Genomic DNA, 26729 nt, shown 5'->3' with positions numbered 1-26729 from the left:
GAGTTTTTGTATTACTGTCATCACAGGAGAAGTAGAACAGAGATCCTCTCTACTTGCTAAAACACTCATTAATGGTCCTGTGGGACTTTGGGTGTTCCCCCATCTGTTGGGGCCAAATTCCAGTTTAGGCGTTACATTTAAATTCCTCCAATCCTTTTTGATGACTGGGGTATTATTCACTCCTTGCCTTGGTGTGTTGGGTGGTGTTGCAGTATTTCATCTCAGAAAGTTTTGTGGTTGGTGAAATCATTATTACAGCCATGTGTCTATCTGCTCGTGGATCTCTGGAGGAGAGGCTGGGTAGAGTCCTGTGATGCCATTTTTTCTAGCTGGATGCTCTCTGTCAGGAGACAGAGTGGGTGATTGCAGATGACTGTGACAGGCAGTTGTCATTGATCACCCTAGAGAATAACCTCCCTTGCTGCTCTGCTGATTCTTCTTGTAGGTACCTTGGAAAAGAGTGAGCTGTTTTTAAGCTCAACAGAACTCCAGGTGCCTGGAAGATGAGGGCAGTGCTAATTAGATACAGCTGCATTTTTAAGACAGTCACTGGAAACCAAGGGAGTAGTATCTACACATCACAGGCAGGCTACTGGTGGTAATTAAGGAGTAATTGGGGCTGACATAGGTTGTTATTCACATAGCTGTAGATAATATAAACTAGCTGTGGAAGAAACCCTTCAAGTTCCCTCTGTTCCTTTGTGCAGCTATGATGAGGTGTAGGAAGGTATTTGTTAGCTTTTTTTCCTTCAGACTTTGAGAATTTTTCTGCATTGTGGCTATGATGATGATTTAGTTTGTGGATTGAGCTTTGTTGGTGAATACAAGCATGATACGGAGATTTTATGTTAAAATCACTGCCCAAATATAAGGGGATTTATGGACATTGCCTGTCTTCTGCAGCAGATATTTCAGTTACTGTTGAAACTTCAGAATATTGATTTAGTGGAGAAAGCCAGGAAAGGTAATTTGTGTTGCCTGCAGTTATCCTGCTCTGGGCTATAATCCTGTCAGACTGAGTTAGTTAACAATACCTGGCTGCTCCATGGTTTTATAGGGGGATTTCCAAGACAAAACCTGAGTGCAATAAGGATGAGCAATTCAGTAGGTGCTGCCCTTCCCTCGGAGCCTGTACTGAACTGGGGCCAGGAGACTTGTGCCGCTGGACATAACAGTTAAGGTCCTGATCACTGTGGTCATTGCACGGTTTACTCTGCAGTCCCAACACTTTTTAAAATTGTAGTATGCAGAATTCAAACTGAATTACACTTTGCTTGCACTTAGTAAATCTCTCCAATTTTAAGATTTTCCTCCATCATTATTAAACAGTAAAGCAAAGTCTTTGTCTTTTGGGGATTTACAGATGCAATGTTTTCTCAAGGTTCTGTTTCATTTTAGTTTGTAAGATGCCTAACAAAGATGCTGATTCAAAACTGTTGATTATGCCCCATAAGTTTTGAGGGATCTCAGACCACACTGAATTTGATCATTATTGCTAATTATAAAATGCCTATTCTTGTGCCAGAAGTAATTTAGCTAACCTGCCCCTGCATCTCTTTTTGCCTTGAAGATATTGATGAATGTAGCACCATTCCTGGAATCTGTGATGGAGGAGAGTGTTCAAACACAGTTAGCAGTTACTTCTGCAAGTGTCCTCCAGGGTTTTACACAGCTCCTGATGGCTTAAAATGCATAGGTGAGTAGAATCCTGTAAACAGTAGGACAGTAGGTGTCATAAACATTTCTGAAGATCTAAAATGGGTAACAGTGTACCAGAAACATATTTCAGCTTGTGATCTTGAAATCCTTCTTTTGTATAGAAATACATCATGTGCCTGTATATGTATTCTGAAATGAGTTTTCATTTTGCAGGATGTTTCTTTCCTCTTTCCCCTTTCACTGTGACTCTCCCTTTCATTTTTCTTACTACAATTTTTCTGTTACGCCGTATTTGTTGCCTTAGAGCTTGTTTAACCCATCTCCTTGATATTGCTGCTCTCATGTTTGTCTTTGATTTAATCTCTGTTATATTCAGCAATCATTAAGAAAAGCAAATTTCCATTCCCACTGTTATGATCCTAATGCAGGTATTTTTCATTAAAGGAAGTAATGTGATAAACCCAGTATGGGACATTTGTGTGTGTTTTCATGATGCTGATGCTTTGGCAGGGCTGTTCTCTCAGGCTTTCACTGTGGCAGAGCAGTCTGTCTTCCAAGACTGGCCAGACCAGGAACCAAAGAACTGAGAGTTAAATGACTGCCACCGCAGTGCCAAAGCCATGAAAGAACAGTGTTAGCAGTTACTGCTTCTGGGAAGCAAACAGCCTGCTCTGAGGACAGGTCTAGTACTCAATTAATTTATTTATTTCTCATTTTTGTGCAGGAATTTCTTTTTTCATTGCCAGTGCTCAATTTTGGGCAAAAATCAAATGAAAGTTTTATTTCCTCAGTTTAACTTGTTTACTTAAAGGCTCATACACAGTGCCAGCACTGGCATTCAAGAAAGCATCCTATGTTTAGTACCTTTGATAGAAAATAATTTTGGAAAAAAATATAAAAAAATCCCAAACTGCACAGAGATCAGTAGCAAATGATATTAACCTCCCCAGAAGGTCTGAAAATGATTGGTGTTATGATTCATTTTGAATGGTGCCATTCAATTTCTGCAGATTGTAATAAATGAACTGTGTTTCTTCCATAATTAAGAACAGCATTTTTATATATTTGATCCATACTGTACACTGAAAATGCCAGTAGGAGTTGCTTTTATTGCTTCAGATTAACAGCTTCTAAATGACTGTGCATCATTAAGTAATTGATTGATGCCTACACTTAATATTTTTAAGGAAGACTCACCTTTCTGTAACAGAAAATTTCTAGAGATGCACAACTTGCATTTGCTTTTTGCTTTTTATAGTCACCACTCGGTTGGAACTGCCCAACATTCACACCCACGTCACATTCCTGCAGTTTTCCAGCATTTTTTACCCCCTGTGTTTGTAGGCTGAAGTAGTTCAGCTAAAGAATTGAGGACTTAAATGATGACAAGATGTGATAAATAATATTCCAGACTATGAGCCATCATTAAAATTTTGGTTTTGTGTCTAAGGCAAAACGTGCTAAACGGGAAGCACTATTAATTATCTGCAGATATTTTGGATTTGTGTCTAATATGCAGACTGCATACTTGCCATATTCATGAGGACAGGACCCAGATCTGTATTAGTGCTGGGCAAAGTATGTAATCTTGATTTAATTACAACATGCCTGTCTTAAGTGAAAAGTGTTAGCTGAACGTGTCTGTTCTGTTAGAGAGGAGGAAGTGCTTCTGAGGAATGTGTCCCTTCTGGGACTCCAGCTGAGCAGCACTGGGGCCAAACATCCAAAGGGACAACCAGGAGTTCCATTATTACAAACCTTAAAAATGAGAATAGACAAAAGCAAAGATGTTATCTCCTGGAGCTGAAGAGCAGAAACCAGAATGGGGCATCTCAGCCCAAGTCCATAAAGAATGCTGTGGAGAAAGCTGCCTGTGCTTCCAGCTGGCAGAAATTTGTTTGGTCTCTGTTACTTTTCGATGGCCTTTTGTGACATTTTTTAAGAGAGAAGCTTTTCCTTGAAAATTATTCTCATGGTAATTTTTTGCCGTTTCAAAAGACAAAGCAAAAATAGTAAAAATACTGAAATATTTAAAAATGAAACCATGAAAAAGTTGTTTTGTGCTGTTCTTGCACTTATTTGCGAGTTTTACCATTCAGAACAGAAAAGGAAAATGACAGAAGAGGAAAAAAAAGAGGTAAAATAATCACTTCTGATTAGGAATGTGGAAAGATTTGGTATTTTTCTTACAAACTTACTGTCTTTTAGTGAAAATTATATGGTTTTTGGACACGCCTCTAGGTAGACAAAGATATTTATTCTGTGCTTACTTTTTCATGGCACATTGTGTGATTGCACAGGTCTCAAGTAGATTCTTTTTCCACTTCTTCCCACTACTACTTTTAAATGTTTCAAAACTTGGTACTGACCATAAGTGAGAAGGGTGAGTTACAGAGGGTGATGATAGTGTCTCTTTGATGCTTCCTTCCTTTCCATCCACACCCCCATCACACCAACCATCTGAACATCTCTCCAGGGGTATTGGACAACATTTCCTCTCCACCAACAATTTGCATCAGAGCTTTATTTAATTTTTAAAAGGTAGATGAAGGATTAAATGTGTGTGGCAGTTTAGCTGGGTACCAGGAGAAAATGAAGGACCAGTAATAGAACTGACTAGAATTGTTTTTCCTTTTCAGATTTCCATTATATGATAATACAAGTGATCTAACTAAAGTTTGGAAACAAAGGCAAACTGACTCTATACTGCCAGTAATATCCATGTTCAGGGTTCCAGCTAATAAAAGGCAGAACCATCACAGACTCTCCCAATATATCCCTGTATGTCTGTTGCCTCAAAAATTATAAGTAACTTCCCTGATTTTTGTTATATCCACTTGAATAGCTAGTAGATTCTGGAAAGCACTGGTAATAGATGAATCCACCATGCCCTGGAGAATTGAGGTACTGTTTCTTTATGGAGTGATGCCTGCTGCTGTAAGATTATATCTGCAACTTTTTCTGCTACATTTTAACAGCAAATATTTGTATGTTTTAAGACACAAACTCGGTCTGGTTTATCATGTAGCATCAAATCACATCACAGCTTATATTGAGTTTGACATGATGTGACATATTGTGAAACAATTCCTCAAAGCTTGAGATGGTATGACAAGATTATTTTTTATGGGGGTTTTTTTCTCCCATCCTCATTTTCTTTTTCTTCTCTAAGCCGGGGGATCTCTGGGCAGTGTTGTTAGGGCTGAGTATATAAAATCTGAGTACAGGATGTTCTTTGTACAGCACGTGTTTTCCCTTTGCAGACAGGAAGCCAGCACATCTCCATAAACAGCATGATGGCACCAGTTAAAGCAGCGTTGCTCTTTCTTGTCTGCAAGCCTATATCGTGTCAAATCACTACAAACTTCAGCTGGGGAAGCCATGACTAATGAAAAATGAAGTAATGCTTTGAGAGCATTGATGCTGTGAATTTGTTGCTGTGCTTCAGTGGCTTTCAAATCAAGGCTTAGACAGAATTGGTTTGGTACTATCTCTAATAGAGGTAACACTGTAATTGTTATTTAGGGGCACAGAGGCATATCTTATTATATACTGCATATATGTTTCTACTGTATTTTGGCCTCCATTAGTTCATTGCTGTTTCATATTTCATTGCAGCTTTCTCACAGTAGGTGTTACACCTGAATCCAAAGCAGCCCAAATATTACTGAGATTTTTCTGGTTTTCTGCCTTTTGTTTTCTGGTTGTTGTAATGTTGCAGGGGCTGTGTCATCGATAATGTAAATCTACGAAGAAAAATGGGAGCTTTCCCTTTTGCCAAAGTCACATTCCTCCCTGGACTGATGGTTACATGCCCATTCTTTTCTCTCTTGGCAGATGTGCGTCCTGGATTCTGCTTCTCCACCCTGAGCAATGGGCGCTGTGGGAATCAGCAGCCGCAGCCCATGTCCAAGATGCAGTGTTGCTGTGACAGCGGCCGCTGCTGGTCCTCCAGCCCAGCCAGCGCTCCGGAGATGTGCCCCATCAGATCCACTGGTAGGAATCCACTGGAATCCTTGGGAGTGTGTTTGAATGCTGGTCTTTTTTCAGCAGTAGTGTTTTTTTTACAGAACTGCACAGAATGGTTGAGGCTGGGAAGTTGTTTGGCCTTACCCTCTTGTGCAAGCAAAGCCTCCTGTGCCAGGTTGCTCCAGACCCCCAGGAGGCTCCAGCAAGCGGAGAGAAACAATTACTTGTTGCTAATTCATATTTGGTAGCCAAGTTATTCTTACCTTACCTGGTTGAGGTTTTGTTTTCAGCATCCTCTTCAGGATCAAGTTCCTTCAGAGCTTTCTAATAGATCCCTATTCCCTCTGCAGTTTCATTGTCATTGAGAAACTGGGGTTTGCTTCCTCATGACAATGTTTCTAAGGTTCCATGTATTTCCTGAAATTTGACACAGAACTTTGTTTCTGTCTGCTATCAAAATGTGCTGAACTTTTTTGCCTCTCTGTGTATTGAGATCCCCAGATAAGATGGGGCTTGAATAGAGGGCAGATCACAACCAGATTGTGAAACTAAGTGTAAGAGACTGGAGGGAAGACGTTTTTGACATTGTTTAGGACTGAAGACCTAATGAAATGCTTCAGAAAACGAGAGTAGAAGGAATTTTGGGGTTGATGGGAGGAGGACAAGGTAGGTACAGAGTTTATGGAGAAATGGGGATCTTAACACCAAAGCAGTGTAACTCTGGAGACATCATCAGAGCTCATGTATGGGAGTATTTATTATTCTGGTTTTTAATCCTTTGATTGAAACTGCACAGTACCAGAGCAGAAATTTATCATCAGAACTGTTGGAAGCCTTTCTGTTTCTGTCACTGTTTTATTAATGATATTTAAACATGTTAAAATTTCAAAACTGGCTAGAATAATGCTGAAAAAATAGTGTCATCTATTGATAACCATCTGAAATAGGAAGACAAGGAGAAAACTTTCAGTCTTAAAACAGTCCTTCTTTTCTTTACATACTTTATAATTATTCATCTAGCTGGTGAATAAACTGGGTGGAAAAGTAAAGTAATTTGGCCAAAGCTGCAGACTGAGACGTCATGAAGAAGGAGGTAGAACCCAGAACTTCCTGACTCATAAATCCATACAAGGTCTTCCAGATCATGGTTACACGCCACTTTTTTTTTGTTTTGTTTCTCACTTGGGATAGTAATTGACACTATAAATTACTCTTTTTGAAAGTGCTTTGAAATTCTTTGAAAGGCTTTACATGTATTTAAGGTATTGCTGTCATTATTTAATCAAGTTCAGTTATTCCTTACATAACAAGATGAGGAATTTAGAGCTGTCAGTGGCCCAAAGTCTCTCTAACTCTGAAATGGAAATTTACTGCAATATAAAGGGGGGCACTAGCTGCATAATGCAACTGAGCAGTTACATTTTCAGTGTGGGCAGCAGATCCAGTTGCTACTATAAAATAAACTGTTTATTGCTAGAAATTATACATGGAGATCAAAGTTGCAATAAAAAAGGCTTTCACTGTATTTCTTTGTATAACGTTGCAAGAATTGTTTATTTGGAACAACAGCATTTACCACTGACAATATTTAAAGACTAAAAATGAAGGAACAATAGAGATAAATGCAGTGACCCATGAAACAAACTGATCACCTAAGAGCATTAAATAAATGCAAAGATCATTTTCAGGAAAAGCAGAACTTTAGGCTACTATGTTTATTTAACAAATCCTCTGTGATTCGGGAAGAGCTTCTAATGTGTTTTACAGGTGGAAATAGAAGTGAGATGAAAGTGTTGAAGGCTGAAATATCCAGCTTAGTTCTCCCAATATTTACTTTATTTTTCACTTCTCATTTTTTATATTGTTTCAGGAATTCATTAATCTCTAGCTTTTTTCCCGCACTATGTAATTCCTCTCCCCTGTTGTGCCACTAACTTTATATTTTGAAGTTCAAAGATATTGGCTGCACAAGTAGTTACTTGTGTACACAAGAATTGTGGACATGAATTAGGTCAGCTGGAAATGTGGTCTTTAATTGTGATACTCTGTGTGCATTTTTTTGATCGTAAGTTCCAAACTCACACTTCCCAAAGACAAAAGAGCTGGGGGCAGGAGGAAAAGTGAGGCAGTAGGGCAGATGCCACTAACCACTAACAGAGATAAACAATAGGAGAATGCATCACACTCAGCATATAGACTGTGCTTACACCAAAATAGATTGTCTTCCCATCATCTGGAAAGGAATTAACTTCACGTGGGTCTTGACTCGACTTCTTTTTGGCTACACTCCTTAGATTGCACCTCGTTTGGTTTCTGCTTTTATTGGCAAACTTAATTTTCACAGGGAAATAGCGTATTTGTTCTCTAATTGGTTTTGCCTCATTGCTTATATTTATATTTCTTTGTTTTAGGAGGTTAACTTCTAAGAAATCCAGTTGAAACTGGGCTTTTTTCCCTGTTTAGTATTTTTCTAACTCTGTGGCAAACTTTCTATTAAATTAACTTGGGATCAAATCCAAAAGTCCTTCTTTAGGTAAACTTCACACTGAGTTCACCAAAGATTTTGCTCGCAAGAAGATTAAGTAGATTAAGATCAGGTCCGCACCTCGCTGTTCAATTTCATATCCGGAATGTCAGTTCTGTTCCTTTTTTACCAGTGTCTTCTGACACTTAATGTTGAGAATCTGTGCATTAATGACTCAATTCACAGAACAAAGCTCGTTACTATTAAGAAAACATATAGGCTCACATTTTCCAGATTATTTAAGGTTTGTCATTGCTAATCTGAAACACTGCAAAAATGGGCAGAGTTAGATGAAATGAAGAGACTCCAAGAGTCTAAACCAGCATTCATGTTTTGGTGTTTCAGATGAGTATCGCAAGCTGTGCACAGTGGCTGCTATGCTGCCAGCAAGGCCTCCTGACATCATCCCACCGGCCCGTCCTGACATCATCCCACCACCACTCATTCCTGGTGTTTTCCCTCCTCCACAGCCAGAGATTGTCTATCCATCTCGGGCTCCACCACCTCATGGTAAGAAAGAAGGAATTAACCTCTTCTTGCACTATGTGCATTTAGCTTCTTTAAAAACATGCATTTCTCAGGAGTGGTGTGCTCCCTTCAGCTGTTGGTGTCTTTGCTTACTTTGTGTGGACATGTAGTTTCTGGATATTCTTGTAGTCAGAGCCTGGTTAGCATGTATCTTATGTCAAGTGTACCTTGTGTTTTCCCTGTTAAGATAGGATTCAAAATTTCCATTCTCATTGTCTGTACTGCGGCTCATGCATTGTAGTAGCTACATTACTGTTGTTCTAAGGCTATTATGAGCTTTGCTGCATGTCAGCATTGAGGAGTGTGAATAGCTCTTTGACTAGGTTGTAAAAGTTATTTACATTAAAGAACTTGTCTGGGAGAAAGCAGCTTCTTTCAGGTTGTTTTCCTCACTCTCACTTGGGTAGGTGGGAAGTGTACCAATAAAAATACTGTTCTGCTGGACACTGAGGCTGACCCGATGCACAGAAAGAACTTTTTTTAGTGATACATATGGATGGGTTAGTTCTCTCAACAGCAAGGAGGAAGCCAGAGCACACTACCAGTATATTCCTTATACTGTCCCTGGCTCAGGGAATTTATTGCGTGCCCATGTAGTCTGCAGTAAGCGTGTGCCTCCTGCAATCCTTTGGCATAGCCATATGCTTTTGCAAGCAAACAGAAGCTGATTTTGCCTGTGCTCTGTGCAGATGCAAGCAGCAGTCTCTGCTTGCGCTGGCACCACCTGCAACTATTTAGTCTTGGTTCAGCACCAAGCTGAGCTAATAAGCCCAAGAGGCTAAGTATGTTAGCTCAGGCCTGACACTGCACTGACGTAGCTGCACAGCTTCTGGTCAGCTGGGAGCAGGGACAGAGCCAGCTCACGCCTGCCTGCCAAAGACATTATAGGAATACCTCCCAGGGTAATCCCTGCCCTCCTCACTCTGCTATCTGTGAAAAGAACTGAACCAGTCTGCCTGCTCTTTGCTACTCAGGGCTTTTAGTGGAATCCTTGCAGTGCTGCACACCCACTTTACATCCAGAAGTGAGCAGACTCGGTCCTCTTTGGCAGGAGAAAAGATGGCAACAGATTGAGACTTGCCACAGTGAAAAAATCAGTGGTTGCCAGCTGTTTTCAGACAAATGTCTGAGTCAAAATTTTCTCTCCCATTTTGCTATGTAATTCACATTACGACAGAAGGTAAATGTGGACTTTTAATGCAAAATGCTGCACAAGTTGCAGATTACTGGGAATTATTGTGATGAACTCTTAAAATATTTTTCCTACTCTTGTTATTTCAGTGATCTTGCCGGTGAATTTAACTGACTTGTGCCAAACATACCGACATCTCTGCCTTAATGGACGTTGTATTCCCACTCCTGGGAGCTACCGCTGCGAGTGCAACAAAGGATTCCAACTGGATAATAGAGGGGAATGCATTGGTATGTGCTTTTCTGCTGTAAATCACAGAGAGGAATTTCATTTTAAAGGAAAAGAAAACTGATTCACACAATGTAACAACTCTGAGTTCTTAAATAAAACAGACCCTCTCCCCCTCCCAAAAAACGCCCAAACCAGTAAATAGACTTCCAAGGACTAATTAGTTTCAATGGCAAATTTATTTTTACAACATTTTTGCCTTTAAAGACAGTATTTAAAAAATCTTGTAACTTGTAGCAAAATTATACAGAAGACAGAGTTTCTTATTTTACTTAAAACATGTTTATTAATGATTGAAAATTACCTTTTTTAAAATACTACCAGCTTTTTGAGTATGTAATGACCTATTGTTAAAAAAAGAAACATAAACTTGGGCTTAGTAAGATTTACAAGGCCTTGTTCAGCCCATGAGGAGTACCTTTTGGCCTCTTGACACCCTTAATTTTGGAACTTAGCAAGAGCTTGATGACAGAAGCAGGTATCAGCTGTCTGTTACAGGTAAGATTTCGATTCTCTCAAAATCTGTGTCTTCAGTGTGGCTGGGAGTACGGAGATGTGAGATTAAGGCCTCTATCTCTCACACATGCAATAGCTTGTCTTTTTGAATATTCCCTTTTCCCAACTCTATCTTAGCTTAGAACACGGGATTCTTTTACTGATAGGTAATTCAGTGATGTCCCCTTTTCCTTCAGATGGAAGGACACTATTTCTCCAACTATAAAATGAAAAAGTATTGTTACAGGCATGAACAAGTTTCAACCAGTGCTGTAATAAAAATAATATTGTCTCTGTTCTGCAGATATTGATGAGTGTGAGAGGAGTCCGTGCATCGGTGGGGACTGTGTGAACACCGCAGGTTCCTACATATGCCAGTGCCGGGTCGGGTATCAGAGCACGGCCACCAGGACAGAGTGCCGAGGTGAGGGGTGGTCTTACAGGCAGGCCTGTGCTGTTGTGTGCATACCAGCAGGGAAAATACTTCTCAAACAACATTTAACAGATGTGTTAAACAGGAGGGGTTTTAAAGAAAAATTAATCAGATGCGGCAGTAAAAATGATTGACCTGCCCAAGCTGGCCGTTCACAGACTGGGTTACGAAAAAAGGCAGCTGAAAGTATCTTGGCACCATTTGTGGCTTTGAAGTGGAAAAGACATACTTTCTTTCTTTTTTTTTTTTCAAATATTGAGAAATTGTTTCATTTGCTCCTTGAGAATCTTGAGGACAATTAAACATCCCTTCTTTGGAGAAACCCTTTATCTATAAAAGACTGTTAAAAGACTAAGAAAGTTGAGCGGAAAGATAAGTCTTCCAGTGGGTAAATTTAAGGTTACACTGCCCATGTGTTGTCCCTGTTCATTGTCAGAGAAAGAACTAATCATAAATTACAGCAATGAAAACTTAAGATATGGAAAAGTAGTGAAGCACTGGGAAGTCTAGATGGGGAAACTGTAGAATCCTCATTAGTGTTATATTGAAGACCAGGGTCAACAATAGTCATGATGGTCTTCATCTTGCCTTCCTATGGGAGTGGGGGGCACATAGCTCCCCCCTGTAAAGGTGGATGCAGTCCTTTATAGTTAAGTCACAATGAGAGACTTCTGGCAGAAGAATGAAGGGTTACTTCGATAGTCCGTAAGAAATAAAGCATCTAAGTGAAACAGGATGCTCAGAGTCACAGATTGTCTCCGTACTTTGCTTTCTGAGCAGAGCATGCACTCATTTTGGAGCAGAAAGGTTCTGAAAAGCCAGAAGAAAGTTATCTGTATTAGTGTGCTTTTTTCCCCCCTTCCTTTTGCGAATCAGGAAGGTATTTGTGGTACAGAAGCTGACTCCAGCCCAGGAGGACATGCAGAGCCAGCACCACTGCTGCATGTGGCTGGGAGGGTTTGACCTAATTTGCTGCCAAAGAGCCATGTTGCGGAAGCATCTCCATCGCTCAGCTGACTAGTGGTGAGGGAGTGATGAATTTACTCATGAGTCATTTTTGTCACAGGCTTTTAATTTGACTGATTCATTACACAAACACATGGTTGTCAGAAGCCCAGTAGCTTAAAGGCATTTAAGTGTGGTCACTTAGCAGTTCCTTTGCAGTCTATGGGAACTGTGCTTGCTTGACAGGCAGTGCAGAAAATGCTGCCATGTGCAGAATCTTTGTTTTCTGAAGGAATTTTTAGGACCAGTACAGGGAAAAGAAAAAGGCTAGTGGGGTGCCTGCCAAAATCAGATGTGCTGTAAAATTACTTTGCATGACTACTTTGGATGTTGAGATGCTATTTTTTTGCATGCACAAATGTGTCTGTGTTGATATGCCTTTGCAAATGTATTCCTTAACGTCTGCTCTTGAAAAACAAAGTCTCCAGAATGACCAGATGTTTATTTAGTCCTTGCTCCAAGGTTCCAGGGCAGGGGTTTTTCTGCACAATGACTCTGATTAGTGATTAAACATTGTAATCTGTATCACAAGCTAATGATTCATTATTAGGACCCCTTATAATTCTAGTAGGAGTTTGGCTGAAAGAATGTCTAATTGGAGACATAGGTGAATAAAGTTGTCACATTGTGATTAGTGATCTAAACAAAAAAAATGCTTCTGAATTGCAGAAGAGAGGAAAGAAAATAGACCTCCAAAAAAAGAAAAAAAGTGAAATTTCTTGATAATTAGTTGTGAATGTATAGGAGTCAAAGCTTTAACACCTAATTGCTTACTATAATCTACACAATATTTCTGAGAAGTGGAGGTCAGGTCTTGCATGGAGATGACAGAAATTATGGATATCTCAGTGAGAGAGGGGCTTGGATTTTTTGCAAATTTCTCTGAGGGGAAAAAGAATGATGTCATTTCATAGGCTGAAAATTAGAAATGTGTCAGACTAGTGGTGAGACACTGATCAGCTGCGTGTATGTAAAGAACAATGAGATTCACTGTTCATTTGCTGCAACATGACTTAGGTGGCATCAGATGCACAAAAGTACAATACCTAATGAACTAAAAATTAAAAGGCCAGGAAAATCTTGAGCTACTGTGGCATTTTGCATGTCCTAAGAAAGACAGCTGGCAGGGTACCTGGAGCCGTGCTCAGGTACAATGAGTGCCATAAAAGTGCAGGGAAAAGGGGCTGAGCAGAGAGGAAACTAACTGTTATGCATTGTTGATTGTCTGTGGAGAGGACTTGGGGAAGGGCATCCCCAGGATATTTGGGAAGACAGCTTGGTTGGTTGTAGGATAGACAGGTCTGCATGGGCTGGTTGTGATCTCTGTGAGCAGAGTCCCCTGTGTGCAGGAATCTCTGGGACATGGTCCAGGCCTCGATGAAGAATACTGAGCAATCTGAAAAATGTCTAGACAGTCTGTCTCAGCATCTCCTCTCCCCTCCTTGGGAGGAGAGGGAGAGTTGCCAGCCTCGTGTGATATCACTATTCAGGTCCTCCAAAGCACTTGCCAAGCACCTCCTGCAGAGAGAGGGAAATGAGGATCTGATGTTTCAAATATAAAATAAGCAGGAGAAATATCTTCTGAGATGGGAAGGTCTTGAACTTTCCTGTTATCTTACAAAGCAGTGCAAAAGACAAGCTTTTCTCCATCTTTTCTTAAGTAGCTACATACTGTTAAGTTAAAGTTCAGTAAAAATATTTTAATGATTGTACAAAAATGAAAAAACCCCAAACAATTGTGATTCTTGTTTGAGAAAGCTGCAGGGTACTATTCACTGAAATTCTTTCACAGCCACTTGAAATTTCAAGCTCATGAACATTTTCCACCCCCATAACTTTCAGTTATGGAAGTCAAAATAAATCCTTTTTCAGGTGAATAGAATTTCCATGTAGGTTTAAAATCCTAAGGAAGGGGGAAATGGGAAAAATTCCGCATGAGTATAAAAATGAACCCCCCCCAAAATGTTATTTTTCTTTTCGCTTGGCTTTCAGACATTGATGAATGTTTACAGAATGGCCGTATCTGTAACAATGGACGATGCATAAATACAGATGGCAGTTTCCACTGTGTGTGCAATGCTGGCTTCCAAGTGGCAGTTGATGGGAAAAACTGTGAAGGTAAGACTTTTCTGAACTTATTCCATATCAGTAATTACGGTGGCAAGAGCTTAATCATGCCAATGAAAAAGGAAAGGACCTCTGGCGGGGGGGGAGGGGGCGGGAAGGAAAAAGGAATTAGATTTCCAAATACCTCTTGCTGTATCTGGGAGGGCAAGTAAAATGTCTTTTGCAGCCAGTCCTGGAGCCTTGGCTTGGCAATCCTCAGTGGGATGTCTGTCCAGCAGGAGAAATAGCACATACCACTATCACAAAATGCAGTTTCTTTGATGGGAGTGGTACATTTTAAAACACAGCACAAGTCACATGCTGCCTGATTTTACTGTGCATTTAACAGCATGCTTTATGGGATCTTACTGGGTGACTAGCATGTGTTTTATGTAGATGCAGTCTGGTCTGACCTATAAAAACTGTTTCAAGAAAAATTTGTAAACATAATTGATGTGTTCCTACCTCCCAGACCTTTAGTAAAGGGGGAAAAAAGAAGAATGTTCTTTATCATGCTTCCCAAGGTCCTTGGGAGGGTTCCCAATGATCTATTCATACGTTAAAAGAATTTCAACCACTGTTCTTAGAAACATTTTTGGCAGAATATTATCTCAGTGATTCAGCTCAAAGACTTAATGCCAAAATTCCTGGTTGGGATAGATACATGATTTTTTTTAAATCATAAATTATTTTTGTCTGACTTAGCCTGTAAGTAAAAAGAAAACACACCATGTCTAGAAGTGTAATTTCTGTCCAAGACAGCTGCAATATTAAGGAAAATAGCATGATTCTCAATATATTGTAATGTCATTATGATCCAGTGATTTTATGTGCTAGTAGTGATTCTGTTAATCCTTGGTAGAGACAGACATTTTAAGACTGTTTTTCCTGACTCTTTTTTAGATACAGTTTAGCATTCTAAGCTGCTTTTTAAATATCTTATTATGGAAGTACATTGACTAAATATATTTGGAAATGAGTCTATTTGGGAAAAAACCATTATTCTGATTTCTTCCTTTCCCACCAAATACCATGTGCTAATAGTAATAAGAACCAGGACATCGACAGTCTGGTAAAACGTTTTTAATTCCATTGCATGTGCTGCCAGAAGGTCTGTTGCATCCACTTATGAAACAGTTTCATCTCTGGCATTGTAGTGCTTTGGGTTTTGTTGTTAGGAATACATGTACACACACACTAATCAGTAAGACCGTGGTGTTGTGCCAACCTGAGTGTAACTGCATGTAGTCCTTTAGATGAAACTGGTGAGTAGTGCTGATTTTTTTGGATGTAACATCCAAAACTGATTTCATTTGTGCCAGAACAAAGTAAAGACTAAGAAGATATAAAAACTTACACAAATCAAACTCAAAATTCTCTGTACTTGCCTTTTTTTTCATTCCCATTGTGTGAGTAACTGTGCAGGGATAAGAGTAGCAGTGTCTGAGACCTCCACCTTTTCCTGTGTCAATCCTTTATGCTATCCCATTAGGTCAGAGGGTGAATAATGCTATTATGAAGCTATAATGAGAAAATACCCTCCTGTGTGGCCTGTCATGCCAAATCTAGGGCAGGGGCAGGTTTTATTTTAAATGGAAGTTGAGGATGACCGTGCCCACAGCCTGCATGCTTGAGCACAGTGCTGGAGTTTCTCCCACATCATAAATCTTACTCATCCAGTGGAGGTTACAAAAGTTTTCACTCCAAAGTCAGATGTTCAATCCTCCCCTTTCAGGTCTTCTTAGTAACACAAAATTGTGTTTACCATTTCAAAGAGGAGGCTGCTTCTAACTGAGCTTCTGTTTAGATTAATGTTGCAAACCTTCTTCAGTTACATCCTTTCTCGCTTTTTGATGGCTTTTACCAATGGGCAGTTTTTAAGCTGTCTGATTGCTAGTCTGTTTTTTATTCTCTTTGCTCTTTTTGGGTGTTAGTGATTCATTATGAAAAACAGTCACTGCTTTAACACATCCCCTAGGACAGTGCAGTATGTCCCATTGTGTGTTTCTGATTATCATATACCTCTGACAACTAAGAAAGAAATTAAGGTTTATCTTTTGGATATAACTAGTAAGAATTCTTTTGCTTAAATATTATCAGCATTATGTCTGTCATATTTTCAGATATGGATGAATGCAGCATAAGGAACATTTGCCTCAATGGGATGTGCATCAATGAAGATGGCAGTTTTAAATGCATTTGTAAGCCAGGGTTCCAGTTGGCATCTGATGGACGCTATTGCACAGGTGAGCACAATAAATCACGGGTTCCCAAAGCCTGTGACTCGTGTCTCTCCAGGTAGCTTCAAGAATCACCTTATTTCCTTACAGTTGTCCTTGGGAACAAGAGGTACTGGGCTGAGTTCTCATCAGATATGCTTTTTAAATCAGCTAGAATGATTTGTCATTGTGCAAGACAGTACTCAGTTTTCTGCACAGTGTTGAGCAACAACCCTAACCAGCCAGTGGGAAATATCCTTTGATCAAGGACTGTGTGATCTGACCTAGTTAAACTCCATTTTTTCAGCCTGTGAGGTCTTCTGCAGTTTGATTAAGTTACTTACAGTTTTTCTTTTGGAAAATTAAAAATCTTTTAACTCTTGAAATCAAGTCAGAGAAAGTCCTTCATTACACTTTGTCAAATTTAAAAAAATGTCACATTTCAGGATCTTGTTGTGGACCAATAGCAAATGTTTGAATAAATGATTTGATTTTGAGAGTTAGTGAGATGACAGGTGAAGTAATTTGATCCTTTTGCTTATTGGACACTGTATCAGTCTAGGATCTGTACTGACTGGTATCTAGACCTAGACTTTGGATCCAAATCAGGCCAATAAATCCCGTAAATCCTCTGGAACTTCTCTTTGTTAACTCTTGCACTAGGTATGCAGGACAGTGCTACCCAGCCTTCAGGTGGGAGAATCAGGTAATTCTAATGAGAGATGACCCCATTCTGGCTCAAATAGGCTCAAATAGCATTGCTTTGATTGGAATGTTCTCTAGTTTCTCAAATTAAATACTGTGCAAGTCCATACAAGAGTCTCCTTAGTTTAACAGCTACTGGCTGTGTTGGCTGCAGCCTTCACACACTTAGAGCAAATAGCTTTATTTCCATTCTTAACTGTTTTCCAGGTGCTATGTCTGTGCTTTGCCAAAGCTTATTTTCCAGCTGGTCTGTGTGTGGGCTGGCAGGGAGACTTCAATGCCCATCAGGCTTGGCACATCAGCCAGCTGAGTTCTCAGTGACTGTTCTGTGTCCTTAGCAGGGATGTGACTCACTGATCCAAGCTCAGCCCAGCCCAAATGCTTGTCTTGGTTTTTGACTTGAGTACCTTTTGGTATCTTTTCTTGGGTTTTGTTTTTGTTGATTACACCAGTCTCTGCATTGGAATGCCATCCAAGAAGATGGCACATCTACCAGGCTGCTTAAGACACAGTGATACTCAACTTTACAGCCTCTCTTACATGTCTCCTGCCTAAATAGGAGTATAGATACAGTCAAAAAGAGGTTTCTGGCCCTAGAGAAATGTTACTTCTGTGCATCAAAAGAAGAATATTTGAAAATTATCCAAAATTGCAGGGAACTCCACTGATTCCTACTGAAAGTTGAAACAGACCTTATAGTAAAATGAAGGATTTCTCCAACTGCTTTTCAACACTTACAGTAAGCCTTGTTCTTTATGAATGAGCATACAAACATTCATTATGTGTTAAAATTCCTATTGGGTTAAAATCAAACCACATTTTGAGTCCTGGACACCCAAATTACACTTTTTACCCACTTCATATTTGTCTCCTTTCTTCCACTTGCCCAGGGTATCATGAAACAATTCCCAGGTCCTCAGTGGCTGGAGGAGCACAGCTCTCTCTAGTCACGTTACTGAAAGTTTCAAAATTTGATCTTTAGTAATGTCTTGTCCTGTGTATTTGATGTTTGTCCTTATGGAGCCCTTTCAGTACATGCCAAATAGATGGAGTGAATAACTTGTGTCCTGCAGAACTGTCAGTCTTTGAAACACTCGTTGCTGGCGCTGCCTTTCCAGCAGGTTTGTGAGGTGCATGAACTCAGATCTGACACAAGCTTGAGCTCTAAGCTCATGCTTGCACATGCAGTGAGTGTCTGTGCACACTGGGAGTGTGTGCATTCACAGACTGACAGTTCTGCAGCAAACTGGCTTCCTGCCTGAGCAATTCTGAGAGGGAGTTGAGAACGTATTTTTGCCAAACTCTTTAGGGAATCAACAGAGGAATATGAGCGCAGCTCATTGCTTCTGTGGCCATCTCATTTGATGCACTCTAAGCTGAATTTTCAACTCTAAAGAAGGGCCTCTGACCCAAAGATGGGGGTAATGTAATTGGCAGTTCCATAAAATTGGAATTTAAATAAAAATGCAGGGCATATGCTTGGCTGTCTGGTAAAAAATTCCACTTAGGCTTTCTGAAGTAACATGCCAAAAAGGAATGTTACACCACAGTCTTGTGTGTTCTCTGAAACAAAGACATGCTAAACTTACTCAGCATTACCTTATTGGGATGATGATTTGCTGATGATCTTTCAGAAGTATTTACATTGAGCAGGCAAAGGTTTGAGGCATTATTTCTGTTCCATACATTGTTTCATCTTTAGATCAAAAAGGAATTCCCCAAATTGAAAGCTATTGCAAGGCAACTGAAAGTGGTAGTTTAATAGTCTGAGTAAATTTTTCCTGGTTAAAATTAGAGGACTTAGTGTACCCAGCTAGCACTCCTGAGCAAACTAAGCAGAAAAGGCAAAAACTCATTGAACAAGGAGAATGAATCCATTAGTTGGTTTTCCAGAACCAAGTTGAGTATATTTTAAGTTGTTCAAATAGGTACTTTTACCACAAAAGACAGCAGAACCTTTTCAAGGTTAGGAATGTGGATTTATGCCTACGTGTGAAGTTGATCAACTGCGTGGAATCTCAGCCTGATAAAAGCCGAGGCTTTTTAGCCCATCTTTACTGGAACCAGGTTTTCAGCTGATCCACACCATTCTAAGTGACCCACTTTACCTCTCTAAAAAACACCTGCAGTGGTATTTCCAATACATTTTTAGGTCGATGCCAAAGAGAGAGGATTGCGCATCTCACCCTTTACTAGCTTACAAAATCTTGTTTAAAAATGAACTACCAGAAATGGGAAAAAAGTAGTTATGCCTTTCTGTTTCTATAAATAACCTTAAAAAAAGAAAGGTTTTTTTCTTGGTTTTTTTTTGTGTTTGCGAGAATCTGTATCTGTCTCAGGAGTTCAGTGCTGTCTAACAAAATAACTGTCTACACTGTTAAATGATACGGGCACATTTTGAATCCCAGCTCTCTGGAGTTTTTACCTACTCTGAGTAAGGACTAAATTTAACATGGGAGAAGCAATTAAGATTTGTCTGAATAAGAACAAAAGGTTGCAGGATGAAGTAGAAATGAATCAAGCCCATGTACTTAAGTATAGCTTTTATTTTAAAATGCAGTTTGAAAAAGGAATCTTGGATCATACAAGCCATATTTTGTGCCAAACAACACAAACTAAGTAAAACACAGAGGTGTTTCACTCTCAATTTGCCCTTTTAAGGTCAGAAAAAAGGAAATTGTCACACACACTGTCTCTTGTATATATTATGGAGAGTTGTTATGAAGTGATTATTTTATAAAGGTTATACATACTTCCAAACAATATTTTAAACACTCCTTTTCTTAATCACTTCTAAAATGATGGCATGCTCTCTGCGTCTAGAGAATGATCTTACTATTAACAGGATATGCAACTTTAGAAGTTTTTTACTAATTTAACATCCCTTTGTGATAGTGTAATATCATAAGGCTTCATTCTTGTGTTCCATCGCTGTGGGGCTTATTGTTCAATGTACCATTGTTGGGCAAATATGGCAGCTTGTGCTGGGCAACTGCTCCGGGCTCAAATCATTAACAAATTCCTTTCAAGGCTGGAGTGCAGTCTGTTCATTGAGAGTTTATAAAATGGGCTGTAATGAGCATCTGACAGGAGAACCCAGTTGTCATGCAGATCACCAGGGAGACCCCACTGTGGGCAGGCTCTGACTGTGGGGATTCAGAGGCGCTTCCAGAAACCGAACCCGCAGCAGGAGGAAGGGAAACTCTTTGGTGGCCCTGTGAAGGCACCTTGTGGGGAGTGAAAGGTTCAATTTGCTATTTGCACTGATTTTTTATAGCATGAACTGTTAATATGGAAAGGGAATGTCCTTTTAGATACTGCATAAGTCCTTTGTGTTAGCAGTCACAGTTTCCTCCTTCCTCCAATTATGATTTTGCCTGAATGATCCTTCAATTGGAAAGTGTAACTCTGGGGAACAATTTAGGAAAGTGTAGCCCCTTTTCACTCTCCAAAGAAAGCAAAATTGTTTTGTTCTGTTTATTTCTCCTGAATTTCAGATTTTCTTATTCTGTTTCACAGAATGAATTCATCATGATTCCTATCAAAACCTTTACTTGAACTAGTTTCCATTTACACTTGGTATTTTTTTAGGATACATTGAAAATAAGCTGCACAAATGCAAGTTTCAGCCAGGCACTGAACACTATGTAATTTAATTTCTAATAAAGCTCATTCTGTTCTCCAACAGACATCAATGAGTGTGAGACAGATGGAATATGCATGAACGGGCGCTGTGTGAACACTGATGGCTCTTTCAGATGTGAATGTTTCCCTGGCCTTGCCGTAGGACTGGACGGACGAGTCTGTGTTGGTAAGACAAGCTCAATATGTGGGGAGTCACAGCGAACCAACACTAAGATATTAGTGCCAGACCAATGGGCAAATCAAGTTTGAATGCTGAATTTACCATTTTTTCATGGACTGGTGGGTGGTAGTTACAGTGGATTGTAATAGTTCTGGGATATTTACTGTAATAGCCCATTTTGCTCTTTTTTTTCATTTCCTTTGCATTTAAAGTGAAAAAATGTGTGTGCCTGATCACAAGGTCAGGTAGACTGTACAGCAGAGAGGAGACTAGAGCTGTAGCAGTTTTAAGTAGGTGAGAATTTGCCGGGTTTTTCTCAGTGTAAAATTTTTCATTTGTCACTAAGCCAAAAGATTTAATTACTTGTTCACTTCTTTTTAATGTAGGATGTACCCAGTTTTCTGCCTTTTTCTGTACAAGCTTAGTGTTTGATTTTAAAATACTAATATGCCTGAGAGCCATTTATGGGCCCGAAAGTCTCCCCTGGACCTGAAGGCATAAACATTTGAAATCTCACGTAGTGGAACAGCACTCCTGACTTTTCCATGGGTTGTTTTACAAGCAAAGATAGAGCAGAGACTTTGTCCTTTTTCCCCACGGCTTGTCACTAGTCAAGAACTGATTGTTCACCTAGTAGTTCACTAGCTCATGCTAAGTCATTAAATGCAGCAACCAGTTTGTATATCTGAATTCTTGGGAGCATGAGGAAGAGGAATTTCCTGTCCCGACTAGAGGGAAGGTATAGGTGACTGAAAAGCAGAGGGAAATAGTGACAGATACTTTGTTTTGACAGCTATTTCGCAGTGTTTATGACACCCGAGCTACTTTTAATACTTGCTATAATTTATGACAGTAGAGTTGGCTGTGGCAGGATTAAGGGGGATTTCTTTTCAGATACACATATGCGAAGCACATGCTACGGTGGCTACAAGAGAGGACAATGTGTGAGGCCATTAACGGGAGCAGTTACAAAGTCAGAGTGCTGCTGTGCCAGCACTGACTATGCCTTTGGAGAGCCTTGCCAGCCCTGCCCAGCACAAAATTCAGGTATGCTAAATATGCTAATTTAAGCTTTCTGTTGATAAACTGTTTTTAGAAAGATAAAATGCAGTTTTATGTTAATGTAGTGCCTTAAATCAGGAGAGTTCCCTTGTTGTATAATGCTACCTATTTTGAGCAATCTTGTATTTTGCATGTTATAAGAGTATAGGAGGTATTTTTTTTAAGCAACAGTAAATTGCAATATCTGGGTCCAGAGTTTTACACACATTAAACAAACAGAATGTTTTCAGGAAACAAACTCTGTTTTGGTAGGTGTAGATAGTTAAAAAAGGCACTTTGAACTCAAGTTATTAATGGAAAAATCTTGATTCCAGTGTTCATGTACACCTGGCAGTGAGAGGTTTGCTGCCTGAATTCTGTGTCCTTCAAGGGATCTGAAATAATTTATTCATTAACCAGCCTTTGGACAGTTGGTGCATGAACAAATATCCAGTTAAGTTGGTTGTGAATGCTTGAATTTGTCACTGAAATCCTCATCACATGAAGTTGTCTGGAACATAACTTGTCTCTGGCAAGAAGGAAATCCTGATCATTCTGATAGGCAGGATCTGCTTTTAGGGAAGCATTTCTTCCAACCAGACTCTGCTGACATGGTCCTTGCTGTGAAGCCAGTAAACAGAGACCTTGGTGTGGTGGAAGGAACTGACTGCAGGGGGTAGTTTGAAGCCCAAGTTTAAGTGTTTCTTTTCACTCAGCAGATTTGTTACTGCATATAAACAAAATAAGCCATTTGATATGTAGTTCAAAAGCATGTCGTACTAACATGGTATCTGCTTTGTAGGCAAAAATAATTTTAGATCTATTTTTTAAATCTTTTTTTTTATCTAATAGATTTATGGTAAGCATTAGGGTGACAAGACCAGTTGGAACAAATTAGGCTGGTTGAGCTGATGTGAACTCTTCAGCAGGAACTTGCTCACGACCATTTTATAAATTGGTGTGTTGTTTAGAATAGCAAAACACAAAGGAAATGTTAGCAAAATAGGAAAGAGCCTTTCCAGCAGCCTCTGATGATGTCAGTGGGCCCTATTGTATAGTTGAGTTGAAATCTTTCACAAATGTTGGACTCTGTATCATTGACTTCTGCTTTATATTTAGTTTACTTTTGCAGAACATTTACATATGTGGAAGCTATTTTTCTTGTGTTGTTTTTCCTCACTTCAGTTGTTACAAAAGTGCCATCTCAAGTAGGGTGAAGTGTTGTGTTTCTTTGGGCTTTGAGTGCGGGAGGGAAGGAGAAGGTTCCTTGTGGAGGAGCATTGTATGAGAGAGACTGGAAAAAAATCCTGAAAGGAAGACATTTGACCCCCTGTGCCTCTCAAAAGCTCTTTGCAAAAGTTTCTGCCATTCTAGACTGAAAGTTTTGCTGATGCCCATTCAGAGCAAATCTGCTTTCACATACAGCAACAGTGATTATTGATTCAGGCAAGGGCACACATGCATCTGCTGATTATGTTAGTACTGGGAGTTGTATTGCATGTGATTTTCCTTGAAGAAAAGACAACTAATTATCCACAAGTACTTTTAATATTTATTAATTTTAGCAGTATAAGTATTTGGCCTGTTATTAAAGTGAAAATGTGTTGGAAAATACTGACCTATATAGCAACAGTTAATGCTGAGCTGGCTGTCAGTTCATTCTGTTAATTGTTCTGAACCCAAAAGAAGAATTTGAACCCAGCAGTAGTTGAGACACTTGAGATGCTTTGAACATATTTTAATTTTTTTTAGGATAAGAGATAACAGATCTTTGATCTGCTGTGAACTGAGGAGACTCCTGCTAAATCGAGTTAAATATGGGCTAGATTTATAGGAAAATGTTTATGTTTCTGGTCACTTTGAATGTGCACCTTGAGTAAGGACTTGGACATATGAGTTCTGGAGAGTCTAGCTGTGGATATGTTATGGTTCATTTGTGTAGGAGGGCCAGCATGAAGTTTATGTCTATTCCTAAATGCCACAGTTCATCATGTGAAGTTTTTACTCATCCATCTTCATAAGCAGATGCAGACCCTGAATCTGCTAAAATGTTTTCCAGGTTCAGAACACTGTGAGGTTATTAATGTTTTCAGAAGAATTGAAAAGCATGTTACTTCGTTCAAATAATTAATTGTCATATTGTAAATGGTGATGCTGAAAGCAATGAGCTAAGAAGGAATATTCCAGTAAGTATTTTAATATTTTTTCCAGCTGAGTATCAGGCTCTGTGCAGCAGTGGACCTGGCATGACTGCAGGAGGAAATGGTAAGATCACCTAATGTAAGCCAAACTATAGCAGTTCTGTCTAAAAGTGTTACTTTAATATCCTTAATTTGTTGGACATGCTGGTGGGGATGATGGGAGCAAGGCTTAGTCAAATGACTGTTGACAAGATTTTAGAATAGTTTAGGGTGAAAGGAAGAGAGAATGCCATTTCACCAGTGTGACTTCTCTGGTTTACATCATGGAATCTATGTGAGTTCTGTTAGAAGATAATGACAAATTTGTGAGAAGTGTTACTACCTACATGACTTTGAAATCATGCATGTAATTCATATTTTGCATATTTCATCCTGAAGAATAAAGCCATGTTGAACACTGAGCTTTCTCATTTTTTTTTGTCAGAATAGGCCAGACTGAGCAAGTTTGGCTAATTATAGAGAAAGAGGAAATGATTATAATAAAAGATTTCTAGTCATACAACTGTGAAACTCCAAACTCTTTTAAGTCAGCCAGTGCACACTTGTAGATTTGCTGGCAGTAGACTGGGAAAAGCCCTCAGAAAAGAGGGATATTAATGCTTTGGCAAGTGATGCCATCTGGAAATTCCATGAATTTGGAGATATGGGGGGTATTAGTATATGGGCCTCTCTAAATCTAATTTCTGATCCCCAGTTTAATATCCCAGTTCCTATCTACAGTTGAAAGTCTCTTAAATGACAGTGGGCTAGAAATGGTCTTAAATATGTGTGAAAAGAGATAGTTCTTTCTCTTCAGTGTGAACATTTAGGTGTGAATTTTGTCATCAGAACCACACAATTATAAATATGGAGCAGCCAGTGTTAGTGATATTGAAAATATCTTTTTCTAGTTTGGAGAATTAACCCCCACAACCCCTCAGCAACTGGCTCTGAAGTTCATTATTTGTTACCTTTATTTAGACATTAATGAGTGCTTATTGGATCCGGATCTTTGTCCTAATGGAAGGTGTGAGAATCTGCATGGAACATACAAATGTTTTTGTGACCCTGGCTATGAAGTAGATTCAACTGGGAAAAACTGCATAGGTAAGAAATAACCCATTTTCACTTTGAAGTTTGAGGCTTGGTTTTTTGCTCATTCACCTTTTTTTCCCCCCATTGTTTCAGCAGATCCACTATCTGCTTTTCTGATGTTTCTGGATGTTTCTACTGAATTCCTGTTCTAATTTCAGTGCTTTGCAATGCTCACAAAATCCTCCACTCTGGGACTGTAAGGGACTGTTGCTGTCAGTGACTCAGATCACTGGCAACCAAGCAATAAATGTCTTGTTCAGTTAAGTCCACTGGACGTGCACTCTGCAGTACCAGTGCTTCTCAAAATCAAAAGAAGCCATATCCTGCAATGACAGTGCACCAGAGGGGAGATCTAGAATCACCAGCATGCTAGGTTGCCTCCAAGAGGAGGAATTCTAGTAAAACTCCAACTGATCACAAGAAGATAAGCATCCAGTGCACCACAGAAAGCTTACATAGTTTACCCCAACTCTGACTTTGGGGAAAATTCCTTTCAACTTTCAGACAGGGCTTTGGTTTAACTGTATTAAGTGTACTTGCCAGATACAGGAAAGCTTATTGTCATTGGAAGCATCAGCAGAATCCAATGGCATGGTGTCTCTGGCTAGGGCTGCTTTCCTGTGTTGTACATGTGAAAAATATCTAAAGCCAGATTTTTTTATCAGAGAAAATATTAAATAAGTTTTTTGCCCTCCTTAGAAGTGACCGGTGGAAGCATTGTGGCATGGGATAAAAAGAATTCACATATGTAACAGTCCAGTCTCTTCTTACACTATTTGGGATGTAAAAAACCACCATCAGATGCCTGCAGACTCCTGTTAGAAATTTTAATTCTGGCAATTCTCTTGTTCCATTACACAGTCCCATCAAAAGCCCATAACTTAAAAGCCTTCAGATTCTTTTCTTCCACTCTTGTATTTGTGCATTGTTCCAGGTCTCCTTTGCATGACTGATTAGAATGTTTTTCTGGTTTCCTGTTAGAATTTATTTGTGACCATTTTATTACCAGCTGATGTTGTGCTAATATTATTCTTTGATTTAGCACTGTGTCAGCACTTCTCCCCAAAGTATTTATAAAAAATCATCGTATCCTTTCTCAACTCTCTTGGCTAAACTATCCAAATCCACACTTCCAGTCTTTTCTTAAAAGCAGAGGCTGCTGGAGCCTTCTCTTGAACATGACTGATCTGACCAGTATACAGTGTTCTGATGAAGTCTGACCAGTGGCTTGTATAGTCATGCCAGAAATTCTCCATTGCCCCTAGGAATATCCTGCCTTAACTGATTCTAGAGTGCATTAGTCTTCTCTCAAATACATGTTACACTGTGGGATCAAAGTCAACCTCTAATTGGGAGTTACATCCAGAGTTTTCTCACTAGCTTTCAGCTGATGAGTTCTGGTTTCTAGCACGTTATTGTTACTGGTCCCTAATTGCAAAGTTTTAAACATTGGTGATTATATTGCATCTTATTTTTCTCATTCACGTTGCCAGGATTAATTTAGCCTTGCCTCATTCTCTGTATTGGCAAGAACTTCCAGCTTAG

General features: G+C 39.4%; 1 protein-coding gene across 2 annotated transcripts in view; it reads left to right on the top strand.

Moving 5' to 3' along the window:
* The window catches only part of FBN1 (fibrillin 1), a 145277-nt gene that overhangs the window by 57185 nt on the left and 61363 nt on the right, over nucleotides 1-26729 (top strand). For both annotated transcript variants that reach the window (XM_071568892.1, XM_071568893.1), the window contains exons 8-18: nucleotides 1571-1696; nucleotides 5497-5655; nucleotides 8498-8662; nucleotides 9962-10102; nucleotides 10900-11019; nucleotides 14026-14151; nucleotides 16263-16385; nucleotides 20752-20874; nucleotides 21763-21915; nucleotides 24121-24174; nucleotides 25071-25196. In XM_071568892.1, the coding sequence (XP_071424993.1) occupies nucleotides 1571-1696; nucleotides 5497-5655; nucleotides 8498-8662; nucleotides 9962-10102; nucleotides 10900-11019; nucleotides 14026-14151; nucleotides 16263-16385; nucleotides 20752-20874; nucleotides 21763-21915; nucleotides 24121-24174; nucleotides 25071-25196 (1416 nt within the window). The remainder of the gene's footprint in view (nucleotides 1-1570; nucleotides 1697-5496; nucleotides 5656-8497; nucleotides 8663-9961; nucleotides 10103-10899; nucleotides 11020-14025; nucleotides 14152-16262; nucleotides 16386-20751; nucleotides 20875-21762; nucleotides 21916-24120; nucleotides 24175-25070; nucleotides 25197-26729) is intronic.

Source organism: Pithys albifrons, chromosome 13, assembly GCF_047495875.1.
Source record: "Pithys albifrons albifrons isolate INPA30051 chromosome 13, PitAlb_v1, whole genome shotgun sequence".
NCBI classification, from domain to species: Eukaryota; Metazoa; Chordata; class Aves; order Passeriformes; family Thamnophilidae; genus Pithys; species Pithys albifrons.
Note: the sequence above shows the minus strand (reverse complement) of the source record. Positions and strands in the feature narration are given on the sequence as shown.